At 49.8% G+C, this 19,279-nt stretch overlaps 1 protein-coding gene across 3 annotated transcripts in view; it reads right to left on the reverse strand.

The window, feature by feature from the left end:
- Positions 1-19,279, reverse strand: part of Dlg5 (discs large MAGUK scaffold protein 5) — a 114,324-nt gene that overhangs the window by 59,622 nt on the left and 35,423 nt on the right. For all 3 annotated transcript variants that reach the window (XM_021181701.1, XM_029469074.1, XM_029469073.1), the window contains exons 2-3: positions 10,048-10,116; positions 575-737 (exon numbers count right to left, since the gene is read on the reverse strand). In XM_021181701.1, the coding sequence (XP_021037360.1) occupies positions 575-737; positions 10,048-10,116 (232 nt within the window). The remainder of the gene's footprint in view (positions 1-574; positions 738-10,047; positions 10,117-19,279) is intronic.

Below are 19,279 nucleotides of genomic sequence, written 5' to 3' on the forward strand. Positions count from 1 at the left end.
CTGCCTCCTGCCTCCTGCCTCCTGCCTCCTGCCTCCTGCCTCCTGCCTCCTGCCTCCTGCCTCCTGCCTCCTGCCTCCTGCCTCCTGCCTCCCCACGGAAGGCCTGACAGGGCCAGAGAGCACCTACCACACAATCACCTGTGAGGCAAGTACCAACGGCAGGAAGGCTAACCTAGCTCCTCCGAGCTATCACAAACTCCCTGAGCTGGACGATCACAGAAGCTACTGCTTATCTGGGTTACCTCAAATGTATGATCGAAACACACATATAACCCACCTTAATCCCTAATTTGTGTGATTACGTCATAGGCTCTTATTTTCACTTGGAGAAGGCATAACACACAAATGCACACACACACACACACACACAGAGAGAGAGAGAGAGAAAGAGAGAGAGAGAGAGAGAGAGAGAGAAAGAACACCTCCCCCACCCAGGTTTAAGGTTCTGCACCTGGGTAATATCCCGACACAACCCTGGATCTGAAACCTCCAGAAACCCAAGAAGCTAAGGGAAGGAGCTTGAGGTATCACAGTGGTGTCTGAATGGTCTTTGGGGAGTTGGGACAATGCCTACCTTTTGTCAAAGGTGGCTCCATGGGTGGCGAAGGCCAGGCGCTTGCGTAGCTCATTTCTCTCACGGGTCATCAGCCTTAGCTGAATGGAGAGGTTCTCCACCGTGTCATTGGCCTGCTGCTCGGTGAGGAGGGGTGGTGGGGATGGTGCCTTCCCAGTAGTCCCTGTGAGTAGGTAAGCACAAGGTGACATGCACTCGGGCACACTCCCAAGGTGCCAGCACTGTTCTGACATCATGGCTTGCCCAGCTACTCATGAACAGTAGTGAGCCCTAGGCCTTCCCATTGTGTGCTGCAAGGTACCAAGTGAGAACAGGCCCTGTCAGCTGCTGCAGGGATACCCACTCCTGCAAAAGCAGGTCCCACCTCTAGCTCTCTTCACAGATGAAGCTGACACCAGGGTCTAGACTATCAGAAAAAAAATCATATACTTCTGATAGTCTTAGGAACCCCTAACCATAAATTGATTTTTACTTCATAACTCTAATTTTGCTAACCAGCAGTATCTCAGTTCCTAAGAACATCAGGAACATGTGTTTTCTGATGGCTGTGATCCACAGGTTGAGAGCTGCTGGTCTAGTCTATCTGGTCCTGGCCAAGGACCCTGAGCATAGCCACTCTCTCCCCAGCCTGGATTTCACATCTCTAGGATGGAGTCACTTATGGCACTAATCCTTACCTACCCTGAACATCTGGACATGCTCTTATTATCCATATGACAAAGGAGTCAGGAGAGACTGCCCCCAAGCCCCAAGCAGAGGCCCGAGGAAGATGGCATGTTGGAGCAAAGTGACTACTCCAAGGAGCCTGGCAACTGCCCCAAGCTGTCTGGGACCCACAAGCCATATCCCCATCCTCTCTCACCATGGCTAGACAATGCAACTTAGTCCCTATTGCAGATCCACTGCCTCTGGACCTGCCCAGCCCAGCCAAGGCATGCTGGCTTGGAGAATGCTGACAGTTCACAGCTTATGTGATGCAGGTAAATCCTGAGGTATCTGTGGTTAACTCACACCACACCCTCATCACCTATGCCCAGGACCGGAAGCATATAAATGCCTTACTTTTTTACAAAGGGCAACTGCTGTCTCTAACCAGATCTAACCAGATCTGTAAGAACCCAAAGACAAAAAAATACTTTATCCATAAGAATTAGATCATGGCCCTTTTACAGTTAGCCCCATCAGCATGTCCACCTAACACCTCACCTCAGTCTTGGAGATCTGGAGTTGGTTCAGAGGAGCTCAAAACACCCGTCTCATTTTGTGAACGTCATTGGGGGAGGGGGAGGTGACTCACCCCTGAGGTGTGGCACTTGTCTCCCCAGTGGAACCAGACATTCGAAGAGTATGACATTCACCATTTATCTGTAAGGCCCTGACCAAACCCTTCTGATCCTTGTTATCTGATGGCTCATACAAACCAAATGTCAATTAAATGAAAAGTGAGCCTTGTCTCTTCCAGGGGCCCCAGGGAGGACAGGGAGTCCCATGTGATCAGAGGTGACTGAATTTGTCATGGTATGAGGTGGAAGCCTCAAGCTCTTATCCCAGGATATGTTAGCATCCCAGCTGGAGATTCCCCAATCGCCTGAATCCAATACTCCTAAAATATATTCATTCTAATTGACTATGAACGTGACTGAATCTGGAATAAACTAAGAGACATGCCTTTCAGTGGGTCTGAAACAGCATTTCTAAGAAGGATCAGCTGAATAGAGAAGACCTGTCCCACCACTGTGGACTGTAGTTCTGATATAAAGAGGTAGGGGAAGGGGCTGTGGTGGTACAAAGTTGCTGCCTTCTGCCTGCCTTTGCTTCTTGCTGGTAGAACCGTTCTTAGCTGACATCAGATCCCAGCTTCTTTGGTTTTCCAACATGGACTAAAGGCTAGTGGCTGTCTAGGAATCCCCCAGGCCTTCAACTCCAATCCAGGGCTACTAAGGCATCCATCTTTGTGACCAGAGCATCTGGTCTCAGGGACTAGGTGGGAGGACCTGAGCCAGCTGGCTACCCGACACAAAGTGGGTACTGACTCTAAGGAATGCAGCCAAGGTGTTCGGGTCTGTACTGCGCCCCATCCTCATCTCATCAGTCCCCCAACTGCCCACCAGGGTTATCTTAGCATTATCCATGAGCACCTGATACCCACAAAACAGACAGTAACACATGGGTCCTTACCCCTAGCCCCAGACTCAGCTCAGACCTAGGTCTTAAGCTACATTGCTTCCCAGTGAGACTAGACTCCTTGGGTACACTCCACTTTCAACCCCACTGTCTCCCCCATTACCTATACCAAACACAAAAGCACAGGGGGAACATAACTAGGTGAGGTCGGTCAGGTCTCAAACCCCAGTAAGAAGCAACCTTTCTGAGTTAGCTCTGATGACTACAGCAATTCCTAGCAGAGACCTCAAGATGAAGTCCAAGATGTGCTCAGCCAGGAAATTCTAAAGTAAACCAAGTGGTATGAAAATCCTCGCCAGCACCATTTAAGTGAAATAGTCTCGGGCCTGGGAAGATAGTTCAGTCAGGACACAACTTCCTTTTCTTTGTTTTGTTTTGTTTTGTTTTGTTTTCGAGACAGGGTTTCTCTGTATAGCCCTGACTGTCCTGGAACTCTCTCTGTAGACCAGGCTGGCCTCGAACTCAGAAATCCACCTGCCTCTGCCTCCCAAGTGCTGGGATTAAAGGTGTGCGCCACCACTGCCCGGCTAGGACACAACTTTCTTAACAAGCATGAAGACCTGAGTTTGAGTCTCTACAAGCCATGCAGAGCTGCCAGGCATCTACAGATAATATCAGTGCTGGAGAGGCAGAGATCCTTAGGGCTGGCTGGCCAGATGGTCTAGACTAACAGGCAAGCTCCAGGCCAGTGAGGCCTTGCCTCAAAGGAGGTAGAAGGAATCATACCAAAGGTTATCCTCTGGCTTCTACACACACACCTATACCTATGCATGTGTATTCATACAGAAAGGTATTCATTTTGATTTTTTTATAAAAATTTTCCCATGCTTTCCAGAGGTGGAAAGCATGAGCTAAGGGTGATGTAGCCCTACCACACAATAGTCACCCCAAGTCTCCCAAACCTACACGGCTGATCATTCTCCAACAAGAATACATAAGCCTCAGTAGCAAGAGGAGCATCAGACCAGGCCCAGGACTGTGGATACAATAGCCACATGCTGTGAGTGTGAGTGGTGGGAAATGCAGCCACTGCTGCCTTGAGTGGCAGTGGGAGTGAGCAATGCATGGGAGTGAGCACTGCAACGGGAGTGAGCCCTGCACGGGAGTGAGCCCTGCATGGGAGTGAGCCCTGCACGGAGTGAGCCCTGCAACGGGAGTGAGCACTGCATGGGAGTGAGCCCTGCATGGGAGTGAGCACTACTCGGGAGTGAGCCCTGCACGGGAGTGAGCAATGCACAGGAGTGAGCAATGCACAGGAGTGAGCAATGCACAGGAGTGAGCCCTGCACGGAGTGAGCCCTGCACGGAGTGAGCGAGCAAGGAATAAAACAGATCCCATTCTTCTCTGCCCTGCAAATCCCCAGTTCCTCTGCCACCACACACGGCTGAGAATCAGTGTGCAGCGAGGTAGTGGGATAGACAACTGGCTGTAGGCTCTTTGCTTCTGTTTCCCTCATCCCTCAGTCCATGCTCCAGGTGACCCTGGGGCTTCCTCAGGTTTATTCACTGCAGGCTGCAGGCTTGATTTCGGATTCATTGAGCCTGTAGGGTCAGAAGCCAAGTAGAAAACTAGCACTAGCCAAAAGTAGTCAGCTGGGGGGGGGGGGGAGACACCCAGGTGACCTGATGGCTCTTGGCCCTGGCTGCTGAAAGTGATACCAAGCAGGGATAGAACATAGGCACCAGACTCACCACACCAGACTTACAGACATCTCAGGACCACCCAGAGCTGGTAAGAAGGACCTGGTCCTCTGCCTCTCCTGGGCAAGCTCTTCTTGTAGCACCTGAGCTGTACTAGAGAGTGCATGCCACACACAGCTGCCAACTCAGAAGCCTAAGGGAACACAACTAGCAAACACAAACACACTCACACACAAACACACTCAAACACACTCAGACTCCCACAGACATGCACACATATATATTCACACACACACACACATACACACACTCACACATACACACACTCACATACTCACACACACACAAACACACACACACACACACCTACCTCCTAGTGGTTGTTTTATAAAGTTTTGGCATCAGACACTTACTATATCCCTAAAGGAATCCCCTCAGCGTGCAGGTGCCTCCTGCTGGCCTTTTTCCTGAAGTAAGTGAAAGCAGAGAGCTCCCAGCACAGCAGCTGGAGCCTTGCCACTTGCTGGCTCTCTGGCCAGACACGCTAATGCTCTGGAATCCTCCACTGGGGTCTGTTTTTCAAGACACACTGTGCCTTCCCCAGAACCATGCCTTTCTTGCTATATTCCACAGGGACTGAAGACCAGCTTCCTTCTGCCTCTCTCAGGTCTCTCTGAGTTCGACTCTGTCACTCCTCTCTCACGTGTGGCCTTGTGAACATGCTCAAGTGATCTTTATAGGCACAGCACTTCCTGCAAGACAAGAAGGTGCTCCCACAAGACTAGAGAACATCAAAAATGCAAGAATGTCAAGGGCTTCCCTGGGATTCAATAGACTGTCATGAAGCTTTATAGCAGAACCACTAGAAGGTAGGGGTGTGTGTGTGTGTGCATGTGTGTGTTTGTGTGTGTGTGTGTGTGTGTGTGTGTACAGGGGCTGGGGACATAGCCGACTAGTAGTGAACTCACCTAGGACACACAAGGCCCTGGGTTCAGTCCTATCACTGTAGAAACCAGTGTCATAGAGCATACGTATGATCCTAGCACTAAAGTGGACACGTCAGAAGGATCACAACTGTAAGTCATCTTATAATGAGTTCAAGGCCAGCTTAAGCTATATGAGGCCCTGTCTCAAAAGATAGATGGATGGATGGATGGATGGATGGATAGATAGATAGATAGATAGATAGATAGATAGATAGATAGATAGATAGATAGATTAAAGGCTGTCGGGGAAGAAACTACTGAGATCACAGGGACTATTCCCTGCCTCCCTGCTGACTTGGCTCCTCCCCCAACAGAAGCCACATTACCCTTTCCAGGAACCTTCCCTGGAACACAAGGAAATCCCACTGCACCAGTCCTTCCCACGAGCCAAGGCTCCATCTCTCTGGTACATGAGCATCCTCCCACTACTTCCATCTGCAGGGAGCTGAAGGCTTCCGAAACAGTGACTATGAGTGTCTCCTCCCGGCTCTCAAGATGAGAAACAAGAGACTTCTGCAGAATTGGTCAGACGCCTAAGAGTGCACTAGGAAAGCTCTTCCGCACAGCCGACAATAGGATGGGGGTCCTCAGAGAAGCCATGTGACAAGCTGACAAAAGCTATCCCCCAAGAGGCCTCCAACAGAAGGACACTGTGGCTACCATGATGCTGACAAAGAAACCAGAATAAACCCTCAAGCACCTAGAAAAAAACCAAAAATCTCCTAGGCAGAGTGTGGTACCCCAATCCTGGATTTAGGAAGTTGAGGCAAGATAACTGCCAGCCTGGATTACATTGTATGATTCTGGGGTTTTTTGGCCTAGTCGGGAGAGCACTCGCCAGCATGTATGGAGCCCTGCATTTGGCCCCACCGCTAGCATACACTAGATGTGTGTGGTACACATGTAAGCCCTAGCACGAATCAAATAGTGACAAGAAGGTAAGAAATTCCAGATTGTTTTTGTCTACACAGCGAGTTCACACCCAGCCTGGGACACATGAGACACTTAGACTTGTTAGTTTTCATTTAACTTGACACTTAGACTAGAGTCACCTGGGAGAGGGACTCTCAATCGAAGAACTGTCTTGCTTAGACTCTGTCATGTCTGTGGGGGAACTGTCTCTGTTGCTGATTGACATCGGAGGGCCCACCCTACTGTGGACAGAACTATTCCTTGGGCAGGCAGTCCTGGACTGTATGAGAAAGCTAGCCGGGAACAGAAGGGAAGGAACCTCGAAGCAGCCTTCCTCTGAAATTCCCGCCTCTGCTCCTGCTTCAGTTCCTGAGCTCCTCTGTGGTGAACTTTCAGTTACCTGGAAGTGTAAGCCAAATAAACCTTTCCTCCCAAACTGCTTTTGGTCAGAGTGTTCATCACAGTGCAGCGACACTGCTTCAGAACAAGACTGAAAGTGCTCTACCTCCAGTCTTAACGTACCAAGGCCTCCTCGGTGAATACAGCTTGCCCTTCACCGCTGTTTCATCTGGAGACGAAGCAGGAAAATGGAGGTGACCTCTCTATTCTAAGGACCTTTTCTTACCTTTCCTAAGACACACATAGAAAGACCAAATAAAAGTGGGTATCCATCTGGCCTTATGGGCACCACCACCCCAGTGTGCCAATGGCAAGCTCTGCTTCTCACTGGAAGGCACTGGCCCAGCAAGAACTGTCTAGCCATGAGGAGAATTAGCCTGGTCTCCTCAATGGACTAAATGTAGCCCATCACAGACATGTCGCCTCTCACCCAAGCATGATGGACTAACTGCAGATGGTCAGCCCTACCGCAGAGTTTCTGATCATTAGATGGGCAGGAACCTGGACACCTGGTGAGTACCCAGGCATGTGGCACAGGGCCACATCAGTGACACTGTTGCCCTCAATGAGAAAAGATCCTCCCCAGGGCTCCTGGGGAAGGTATCTCTGATCATATGGAACCATTACAGGAACTAGTTGTCTTGTTCATCTGGATTGTCACCTGTGACATCCAAGATGGAAACCCCTGGCCATAGGTGGCTACAGAATCAATTCCATGTGACTCGGGTAAATGAGAAACTAGAAATGTCACTACATTTAAAGGCATTTATATGTAAAGAGCCACTTGGCAGTAGCTCCATATTGGACCTCACCGCTCTGGGTGCTGTCAGGTCTGGCTGTGACAGCTAAATTGCTGTTGTAGGCAGCTCGCCATAGGCTTGAGGTCACAAAGCCCCATCCTCAAGTACCCAGCCTGATCGTAGTCATGCCTACTATATGAGGTCACACATTTCCTTACTGGTTAAGGGAGTGGGCGTGGGTGTTCAGCTGTGAACAGAAGAGAAAGAAAAGCAAATCTTGGTTCCTGTGAGCTTGAGAAGATTGACCACAGGAATACGACCAGCTCTTGCGTGAAAGAACTGGGCACAGCCAGTGCAGGCTGAGCTCGTGATAGGACAAACATCAAAGGTTTGCTCTCAGCCTGTTCATGACTCTCAAAAAGTATCTGGGGATACTGCTGACCCCAGCACAAGGGCTAACTTGCCTTCGAGTTCAGCCCACTGAGCTAGGCATGGTGGTTCATGCCTGGACTCCCTCTACTCAGGAAGCAGAAGCAGGAAGACCAACCAAGAGTTTGTAGTCAGCCTGTGCTACATAGAGACCCTCACAGAAAAATAGAAATTCACCTTCCTGCTCATTCTCAAACTGCTGACATGAGCAGTAAATGTGTGCAGGAGCAGAGTCTGTCTCTGGAGGCCCTGCGAGATCACATATGTTCCTTGGAAAGCTGTCACTGCCAGCTCAGAACGACAATGTGAATGTGTCTATAGGAGTTACTGGAGATCAGATCAGCAAGACAGAGGAAACAAATGGCTCACTACATCCTCCAAATGGCTCACTACATCTTCCTGTTTATCCTGACAGCCCTGGTCCTGAAGAGCCAGACCCATAGGCCAACTGTAATGCGAGATTCTGGAACCTCCCTCCTGAATTATGGACACCATGACAGCTATGAGGTGGCAGTGCTCTTTTCCGATGTGGAAGTCCTGATCCAGGAAAAGGAGAATGTGAAATTTAGAAACTGTGTTTTACAGATGAGCAACTTGAGGCCACAGTGGACAAGACAGGTCTTGAACCTGGTGTGATTAGAGTGTCCATAGCCCATGCGCGCGCATGCGCACAAAGACACACACACAAACACATGTACATGGAAAAAGAGACAAAGAGAGACAGGGAGAAGAGGAGTGGAGGGTGACAGGGAAATTCATGAAGAAACCATGAGAACTGCCCACAAACTCTGTCCCAAACCCTTGAGAGCACAAGACCTTGCCAAGTCTCTGATCTTGGACTCTGACCCCTGAGATTTGTGAGACACATGTCAATGGCTGAAATCCCAGTCTGTGAGACTACACTATACACTCAGAGCCCATTCCTGGCTCCTGCTTACCTCTAACCATACTGCTCTCCCATGCTAAGAGATTATTTTAGTTTCTATTCTGAGATCCAGCAGTCAAAGGCTCACCCCGTGCCCCCTACACAGTACCTGGTTATAAAGAGTTCAGAAAGTTGTAGTTGGTCTTTGCTACTTTATGGGTTCTTTTTCCTACCATTTACGCCCCCCCCCAGTTTCCCCACCCCCCTACACTTGATAGGAGAGAAAAAAGGATAGAAGAGGAAGAGAAATTTTTCTCTTATTTTATTTCTTTTTTGAGCACAGCTACTAACAAACTGCAACCAATCCCTCTGAATGACCAACCAACCCCACCTATGGGGCCCTAGCATTTATGTACCCGCAAAAAGGTCCTAGAATTCCAAATGTCACACAATTGAAGAAACTATCTCCAGTTGGCAGCACCATGCCTCTCCAGAGCATGAGACAAATCACAGTCAGCTGCTGTGGACAGTCCAAAGCAGCCCCATATCCCTATACCTGGGATTAAGACAAAAATGCATTCTTATAATATTTCTGTGTTTTTTAAAGAAACCAAAATTCCAAAATTGTCACTACAGAACGTGAACTGACAGAGGGATGTCAGCTCTAGCTGGTTCGGAAAACTATGTCATGGTACTTTCCTCTGTGGATGTCGCCTTTCCCATCTCTCTGTAGCAGGGAAGCGCAGTGACTAGACCAAGATCTCCTGTGCTCCTTCAAGTCCATAAACTCCAAGGCCACACTAAAGGAGTCCATATATCACAGTTATATAAAACATCGGGGCTTCCAATAGAGGGGTGCAACTCAAGGCAAAGATCACACAAGAAGCTCGGGAAGCTTAGAAAATCATATGGCTTCTTGCCAGCACACAGACCTGAGTCAGGCCTGGTCTCACTCTTCTAGACTCAGGAAACATCCATTTCAGCATGGACTAGCCTCTTTCCTAGGACAGCACATGACTCCTACTGCAGAGGACAAGTAGGAGAGGTCAAGCTTAATAAGCAGCTTTGGGGAGGGCTGGACAGACTCACTGCTCACACCTAAAGAAGTGAGAAGGAAGGCAGACGTGTCTCCCACACCCACCTCTCTAATACCCAACCTGGACTGTTGTTGACAAAAGAAAACGAGAACTGTACCACCAGAGGAGGACTTCACACATAATCAGATAGAGGACTGCTGTCCCGTGCCAGGGACCTCCTCCCAGGCCATCCCTGCTCAAGATCCAAGCCACAGCCCTGTCCCCAGGAAGGAGGCACTCACCCACACTGCTGAGGGAGCTGCTGCTCTCCGAGTCTGAGGGCATGATGGACAGGACGCTGTAGGTGGACCCTGGGGACAGAAAGGGAACCAATGTCACTAACCAGACAGGCCACTCTGCCACAGCCCACTCTGCTATGTCAGCCTGCTACACCAGGCCTGGGAACCTGTAGTCCAGATCAAGAGGGAGATGTGGTGGGCAGACTTGGCACCTTGTGCCCACCTTTTTTCTTCACACTCACACCCTGCTGCTCTGAGCAGTTGGTAGAGGGAAGTCCAGGCTGCCAGCTGCCTTCTGTCCCACATGACCATCTGAGTTTCAACCCCAGAGAGGAGAGAATTGACTCCACAAAGTTATCCTGTGACCTACACACACACACACACACACACACACACACACACACACATGCACTCATATGCCCATGCACACCCAAACACACACACAATAATAATAATAAAAATAAATTAGTAAGCCAGGTAGTGGAGGCACACACCTTTTATCCCAGCTCTCAGGAGGCAGAAGTAGGTGGATCTCTGAGTTTGCGGCTAGCCTGGTCTACAGAGCAAGATCCAGGATAGCTTGGGCTACACAGAGAAACTCTGGCTCAAACAAACAAACAAACCATAAATAAATAAATAAATAAATAAATAAATAAATAAATAAATAAAGTAAAAGCATAGTCAAAAACATGGCTCAAAAGGAAAGAGTGCTTGCCACCAAACTTGATGACCTGAGTAATCCCCAGGTCCTACAAGTGAAAAGGAAAAAATACTGTCTTCTGCAAGTTGTCCTCTGACCTCCAGCCACATGCTATTACACTTGTAAGGCCTCCCCCACACACTGAACAAATGTAATAATAATTTTAATAATAAAAAAGTGAAGTTACCTAGAAACTGAAGAGCAATCACAACACTGCCCAAACTGAGAGTAGACATTTTGTTTGATGGGATTCCCACCGGGGAGAGGGTAGGAGCAGGGGGTGTGCAGGCCTGCAACATCGTTCAGCTACTGCGTGCATACTGCCATCAGGGTTTGCTTTCAACTATTTTTCAATACTAGGTGCAGCCTGCCAGCTTCAGGAATAAATAAGCTATGTGTTGAGATGCTGGGTCAGCAGCACTTGGCATACCGAGCAAAGCACCTGGCCTCCTGGATCCTGGGTCCACCCTATGTGAGGAAGAGGCTGGGCCTCACACAAGCTCCTGTCCCCTTGCATCAGTGACATGTCACACTGATGTGAAAACCAAGTGTGCATATTGCTCTCTGATCCATGGCTGATGTAAAGTTAAAGAAGACGACAAAGCAATCCCAGCCTCTGGGAGACTGCACGGTGGGCTGCAGAAAAGCATGCCAGGCAGGGCTGGCAGGTTACCCAACACAGCACCAAGGGGAATGTCTTGTTCCTAGAACCAGGTGGCTGAGCACAGCTAAGGTTTTGCTGTAGGGCCCCTGAACAAGCCTTGGGGCTCTGTTGAGAATTACCCAGAGGCAGAAGGGGCCAGATGTGAAAGATTCTCTTCCACCTCAACTCTTCCCTGCTTCCCCAAGACCTACACACTCTCAGAAGGAAAAAAGTAGAGAGAGAGGAATGTGGTGGGGGTGGGCGTGAACAAGGAAGGGAAATGAGGAAGGAGACTTGGGGCAGCTGTAGCGTCATAGTGAGGAAACCTCCATGGGGGCAAAGGACACCCTGACCCCCAGACAGAGGAGACTGAGTAAGGGCAAGATTCCCCAAGGAAGATCAGGGGGCTCCAATACAAAGGCCTGCCAGGGACTTGGCAGGCCTCCCTATCTGACAAGATGAAGAGGGAGGAAAAAAAAATGGACAAAATACACTGGGGGTGGGGGGTTGGGGGCTGGGAACAAGAGCAAGGAGCAAGAACAGGCCAGTGAGCAACAGGGACCAGTGGCCTCAACACTGAAGTTTCCAGGCGGCTGAGGAGTCTGGAAGTAACAGGGTAGATAACTAGTGTTCCAACAGGACAGTCCTAGGCTGAAATGTGTCCTCTAGCATCTCCACAGCAGGTGATGATGCTATACACAGAGGGAAGGCAGCAGGGGGACCTAGCGCTCCCCTGGAATGTCACAGGGCCATTTGTACATCATTTGCACTAGAACTAAAAATATTCCATCCATCTGTGAAATTCCATGATGATGATGATGATGATGATGATGGAGGAGGAGGAGGAGAAGAAGAAGAAGAGGAGGAGGAGGAGGAGGAGGAGGAAGAGAAAGAGGAGGAGGGGGGGAAACGGGGGCAGCGGCGGCAGCGGCAGCAGCAGCAGCCATGTTCATGCTCCTGAATCTCAAGTCCTACCTACCCTAGTATCCACTGGCTTAAAAGTACATGACTGAAGCTGACCTTGAACCCCTGATCCTCCTGCCTCTGTCTCCCAAGTACACTGTCACACCCTGTTTATGCAGTGCTGGGGACTGAACGCAGAGCTCTGTACATGCTAGACGACTGAGCTGGACTTCCAGCCTCACAACAGGGTCTTGCTATGCATTTCACATCTGTGCACTTTTGCACCAGAAAGAGAACACTGCAAAGGTTTTTAGTTAGAATATTAATTAGACATGTGTATAGTGTACAATGTGATGGATGCTTCAATGCACACACACACACACACACACACACAGATAAGTTACAAGTTAATCAGCATCATCTGCAGGTGATATCCATCCTTTCTTACAATTCTCATCTTTTTTCAGTAATTTTTTCTATTTTGAGATTATAATGGAGTTACATCATTACCCTTCCATTTCCTCCTTCAACCCTCTCCCCCATGACTCTCCTTCCCATACCTGGCTCTCTTTTTCTTTAGTTGTTGTTGTTGGTGGTGGTGGTGGTAGTGGTGTGTATGCACATGGTGCATAAACACAAGCTAATCGATCTGTACAACATTACTTATATGCAAATTGTAAGTCCTCTCTTTTATGGTTGGCACCCTTGAAGTCAAGCACAGCCACATCGCAGACAGCTGTAGTTCCTCTTCTCTATGGGATCAGGAAGGCTGGCCAGCTGCTATATGGTGGATTGTTTTTGAAAAGACACCTACTTGGGAAAGCAGGCACAAATATATGCTCCCAGTCACACCCCCACAAATCTGTGCTCAACTCAACCCAGCCTGGCACTTCTGCCTGTGCCCTGGAAATGCCACTGCCAGAATGGAAGGCTTGCTTCTTTCTCTTACTGGCATCAGCACTGTCCCATCTTCCAGTAAAGCAGCCTGCCCCCACCCCCACCCCCACTCCCACCCCATCACCACACACACACACACACACACACACACACACACACACACATACACCGCCTCCTCCTCCCCATGGCGAATTCCCACTGTTAATTAAGCTTGGCAGATGCACTCTCTCCTCCCGCCTAGTGTCCTCCCTAGCTGGGGGAGTACATTTCACATTTCTGCAACCAATACATTCTGTTCCTCTTTCCTGTCCCCAAAGTCCTGACTGGGGTATGAGGCCTTCCCCGGGGCAGAGTGACATCTTTATTTGAATCTCTGGGCATCATCCTGGCCCCTCAGCACAGGCAGCTGGCAGGGTTCCTGGCCTGTGAACTGATTAAGACTGAACAAGGCCCGATTTTAACGATGTTCTTAGAGCCGTGGACGTCATTAGGGGGAAAGGACCCAAAGAAGACACTGTCTGAGCAGTGTTTTGTCTTCGTAACTATTGTCTTTAAGGCCCTGTGTGCTCAGGACTGTTAGCAGAAGGCTGAAAAGGTAGCCCCCTCCCCCAACCCCCCCCCCCACACACACACAAACTATACCGTATCTTTTCGAAGCTGATAGCTTCCTGAGGGGCAATTGTCTGGTGTCATCTCCCTCTGGGGTTTTACAAGAGTCCCACCTCAGCCCAGTGTACTCAGATGTCCTGTCTAGCCTGTCTGTCTACAATGGCCATAAGAATGTGACAATTTCCCAAATCCCCAGAAGGGATTTCTGCTGCTGGTAACTGAAGCCTAAGGCACCCTAGAAAGCTTCTGTGATGGTGGAACATGCTTGGCTCAGAAGCCCAGACCACCAGACACGGTAGAACAGCCAGTTTCCCTCACAGCCTGTGAGATCCTAAGCAGACTGGACATTCCCACAGAAGACAAGCTTGAGGTCAGCTTCAGATGGCTTGACGGTCACCTATGTGGGTTGTCTGCCCTCTGAGGAATTGTTTGAGGACCTGGTTAAATGGTAAATCAAGAGAGGACCTGGCATCACATTCCTAAGAAGGCCCAGGGACTTGTGGACACAGACTAGTAGTGCAGGGACCAAAGACAGGAAGCACGGCTAGCAGGGAGACGAGCCAGAGTGGGACTGTGGATGGAAGTTTCCACAGAAGCCCTGGGGAAGTAGGTACCTCTGAGAGACAGCTGACCTAGAGACACATGGTGACTGACCCCCCCCCCCCCACAAGCATAATCTACATCCTTCAGAAGCGCTCAGGCCTGCTAATTCTGTTTACTGTGTGACTCAGTCCTCCTGGGTCACCAAGACTTCAAAAGAAGTTCCAGAACTCTGGTGATAAGAGAACAACCCAGACTCCCGGGCCCCTTTCAGCAGCCTGCAAGGCCAGGGAGTGTCTCATCACCCACCCCTCCAGTCACCTGGAATTGTGGTCACCAGGCATCCTGAGACAGCACAGCCGCAGACAGGCTAGCCCCTACCACTCAACCACCGGCAAGTGGGTTCCAAGGCCCAAGACAGCAGGTATCAGCAGCAGATGCCTGCCCCACCCTGCTCTCCTCCTCCCGCTCACACCTGAGGAACTACAACCCACAAGTCTGATGACTCCCAGACTCACAGGTGTCTCTTCAGGGCACTGGGTCAGGTGAGAGGAACCAGGCTGGGATGCTCCAGAGGCTGCACGCCTGCTCGGAGGGTTAAGAGAGAGTCCTTCCCATCTGAGCCTCTAGGCCAAAGGGAATGGAGTGACTGGAGCTCCCAGGGGCTTATCTCCTCAATCCACCCATACCTTGCCCATACCCTCAGGCTCTCTGTGTGTCTATATGGGGATGACGGGAATGCTTTCCTCGAGAAAATCCTGCGAGGATCAACTGAATTGTTCCACAGAGATTGTCTAAAACACCTAACAGAGCCAGCCCCAAGCACGAGCTGCTGAGACTAGATTCTGGTGAGCCAGCCTGCAGCAGGCCCTTCCTACCCCGCCCTTCTCCACCCGGCAATACCTAAATGGAAGGCTGCGACAGTGATGAAGTCACAGTCCATAAAGAGACTGCAGACTGCACGGCACTCTCTAATGGTTGATGATAGCGGTTAATGGGTCTTCCGTCTGCTAAGTGCTAGGACTGCGCATGCTTTGGGTCACATTGCAGACATGGCTTCAGTTAACACCCACAGTGACCCTGTAGTTCTCATTAGGTTCATTTTACAGGGGAGAAAACCGAAGCTCTCAGTTATTTGACTTGTTTAAGGTAGAGCTACCAATGGCAAAGAGGACATATTCTACACATGTGAGTCTGGGCTCTGGGGGCTCTAAAGAGGCAGAACGTCTTAGAGAAGAATAAAGAACATGGAGCAGTCCTCACTGGCGAGCCTCTCTCCCTCCCTGACTGTGGAGATAAGGGCGATTCGGGTGGTGAGAGTCTGTTTGCTGCTCACCTCCTGTGGTGTTGGACTAGGGAAGTCACCTAAAGCACTGTACTGAGGGCAGCCCCTGTTCCAGGCTGTACATACTGAGACCCAACCCTGTAGGCGGACAAAGCTCAGGCATTTCAGCAAACAAGAGAGGTGGCCACAGGATGCAGCACACACAGACTAAGGCATGTCAGTCAGTCAAGGGAGCCCTACCTGTCCCACACAGCTTAGGGGTTCCTGTGAGGGTGCAAAGATGCTGACCACCTCTGTGCACAGCAACTGGTGATTCAGACCACACTTGATTTGTCCTCTATGTGCACAACCCATCCAAAACAACGGGGCTAGCACATGAGGATTTGATTCAGGTTTTCCACCCTCAGAGGTGACACTATAGTGTTCTTTGCAAAGTCTGAGAGCAGGTACCTTCAGCTTGGATAAGCAAAGCAATGGTGCTTATCTCTCCCCTTTTGGGGTCATCAAAAGCACTACAAATCTAACTTGCAAAGGTGGGAGGCAGTTCATCCACTGCCCAGGCCATGGGAGCATGCCCCTGTGTGGTGGGCAGTGGCATTGGGGCAGGGGGGGGGAATAAGAACACAGTGTGCCTGAAGCTGTGTACTGTACTGTTGAATCTGGAAGACAGGACTCCAGGATACTCAGAGGCCAGGCTTGCCTCTCTAAGTCCTCTCCAATTTAGAACCCATGACATGAAACAGTGGAGAAAAGCAAGCAAGCAAAGTCAGAATTAATGGAGACACACAACCTTCTGCTTGCTCCTAGTTGGCCTGGTAGGGATGGGATGTTTGGTGTTTGTTTTTATCTGGATGAAAGGTCCCCCACCAACAGAAGGCTGAGGACAGACACCACAGGCAAGTGCCTGGGAACACTAACTCCTTTCAGAGAGGCTGAGTTCTATGTGGGAGGTGAAGAGAAAGGTGTAAGGCTGTCAATCAACACTAGGTAAGGACACCCTGTAATACTTCCTTCCACTGTGAACACAAGCCTGGTTTCCTGCCATCATTCTTGATTGGGATAGGTGGCATATTTGCACCCAAAAGATACCAGAGGTTCAAGGCAGGATCTTGAGACTTGGCCAGAAGAGGGTAGACCACCATTATGCCCCAGTTGGGCAGGGGGGAGCATGGGGGCACACAGGGTGTGGGAAGTAGGTCATGGGTCAGGTGTAGAAAGTCAAGAATTCATTAGTGATGACTACAGCTGCATCTGCCCAGGGCCTGCAACTGTGGTTAGTCTTAACCACAGCACCACTGCCGTGTCCTGCATCGGGTGGGAAGTGACAGCCAAGTCACCCCAGGCTCCAGTCCATATTATCAATGTTTAATAATGATCAATGTCTTGAAATAAACTATCTTAGAGCTCCAGGAGCCTCACAGAAAGAATGATGATCCTTGGCCAGCTCCGCACCCAGACTAGTCTCGGCTCCCATGCCCACCAAGAGAAGAGGACACCTCCCTGGGTCTCTGGCCTGCCTGTCCCACAGACTCCACTGCCTTCCTTCATCTCACGATGTCAAGTGGCTGGGGATCTGCCCACTGTGTGTTCCATTGTGTAGCCCTAAGTCAGCTGCTCTCATATTCTTCCCTGCCTATTGAATAAGAAGAATACTGCGTGATAAAAGGAGTCAATGAGTAAGAGTTCAGAATGGCAGCAGCCTTTGAACAGCTGGGCACTCATTAAGCTCTCCAGAACCTATCTCAGCGGCTTGCTTAGGTAATACCTGCAAGGGGGCAACAAACAGACGTCAGGGCCTGTGAACTGGCTCAGGCAGTGTGTCCAGCCTTTGTTCTTTCGTTTTGTTTTTTCTTTGACCTGGAAGAGTCACTGGTAGGAAGTCCTTTATGAAGGACCCATGTGCCACCTATTACAACTTTCTCTCCTTGTCTAAATAAAAGCCTATTCTTGCAGGCTAGGAAGACATGATGGTTACTCTCAAGTATCACTCTGGACACAGCTGTGGGAGATTATCTGGATGGCATTAATTGAGGTGAGACCATCTACCCACTATGGGTAGTACCATTCCCTATGCTGGATCCTCAACTGTAAAGAAAGGAGAAAATTGGGATAAGGTATTTAGCAATAAGAAGACGAGGTGGAGGGAGAAAAGGAGGACACTGAGCTGAGCACATGCAGTGGTTACTCTGGAGGTAAGATGACCAGCCATTTCAGACTCTCGCTGCTGTGATTTCCCCACCCTTATGGACTATTACCTCAGACTGTGAACCGAAACAAACCCTTCCTCCCTTATGTCACTGTGGCCGGGATATTTTGTCACAGCAACAGCAAGAGTAACTAAACTAAGGTAAAAGAAGACAAAAGCTTCTCTGCCCGTCCACTGCTCTGACCGCCTGGCCAGCTCCAGGCCAGCTCTGACTTCCCTTTGCTCTGCTGCATGCGGAACAAACCTACCTTCTACTTTAGCCCTCTTTGTCACCTATCTGTGGACATCGGCCAATCAAAGCAGAAGAGAAGGAGTGGTGCACTATCCACGGTGGCCATGTCTAAACTGGGAGATGGTCCCCACTCTAATGCTCAGAGAAGGTCATCAAGATGGCTCGGAAGGTAAAGAGAGGCATCTGCCATCAAGCCTGACTCACGTGCTGGAGAGAACCAACTCCCTCAAGTTGCCCTCTGACCTCTACACCTGTGTTCCAGCTGGCGTGCACGTGCACACACTCACTCACACACTAGCATGCACATACCCAGGGAATGCTGGAAGTTCATGGGGATACAACAGACAACGAGGCAGATGAGCAGTGAGGGAATGTAATAAAGGAATACTGAAGGGCTCTCTAAAGACCTCATACCCAAGCAAAGCCCCAAGGGAAGTGCAGGACAGCTGGAAGAGGACTGTTCCAAGCAGGGGCAGAGTGCAAAGGCCCTGGGGCCAGCTTGTTAGAGGACCTATACAATCTGGATAGAGTAAGCTGCAGGTCACAGTGCAGGTTCAGGTGACCTTACAGGCCCCAGGGGATGTAAACCTCTCCTCGGAGTAAAACAAGAAAGCTCTGGAAAGTGTGTATGTATTTCTGCATTTTTTTCCCTCCCTCTTCTAGTAACCCCTTTTCTTTTCTATACTTATTCAAAACACGAAACAAAACCCCTCCTCCCATACATGTGCACACAAGGAAAATTACAAACAGACAAGGGTGTAACTGAACTAGACCAGTGCTTGTCTGGCATACACAAGACTCTGGGTCCAATCCCCAGCAGCACATATATCAGAGAGTGGCCTGGGTCTATAACCTAGTACTCAGGGGATTCAAGGTCTGAAGCCAGCCTGAGCTACATGAGACGACGATGATGATGGAGAAAGAGGAGGAAGAGGAAGAGGAACTGCACCAGAAGCTGGAGCTGGAGCTGAGCCAGACAGTGCACTTGGACAGTGCCAGCACATGAGCAGTGAAGGCAAGAGGTGACAGCATTGACACGGGCTAGGCTTTGAAGTGAACAGGAAAGAGGAAGACAAAAGCCTGGAAGTAAGAAGACTACTCAGGATGTTCCCCTAAACTGCTAGTACAGGGAGGGTGAAGGAGAAAGGAAGAAGAAGAGGGAGAGGAGGGTGAGGAGGGAGAGAGAGGGAGAGAGAGGGAGAGGGAGAGGGAGAGGGAGA

This window comes from Mus caroli, chromosome 14 (assembly GCF_900094665.2).
Source record: "Mus caroli chromosome 14, CAROLI_EIJ_v1.1, whole genome shotgun sequence".
Taxonomy (NCBI): Eukaryota; Metazoa; Chordata; class Mammalia; order Rodentia; family Muridae; genus Mus; species Mus caroli.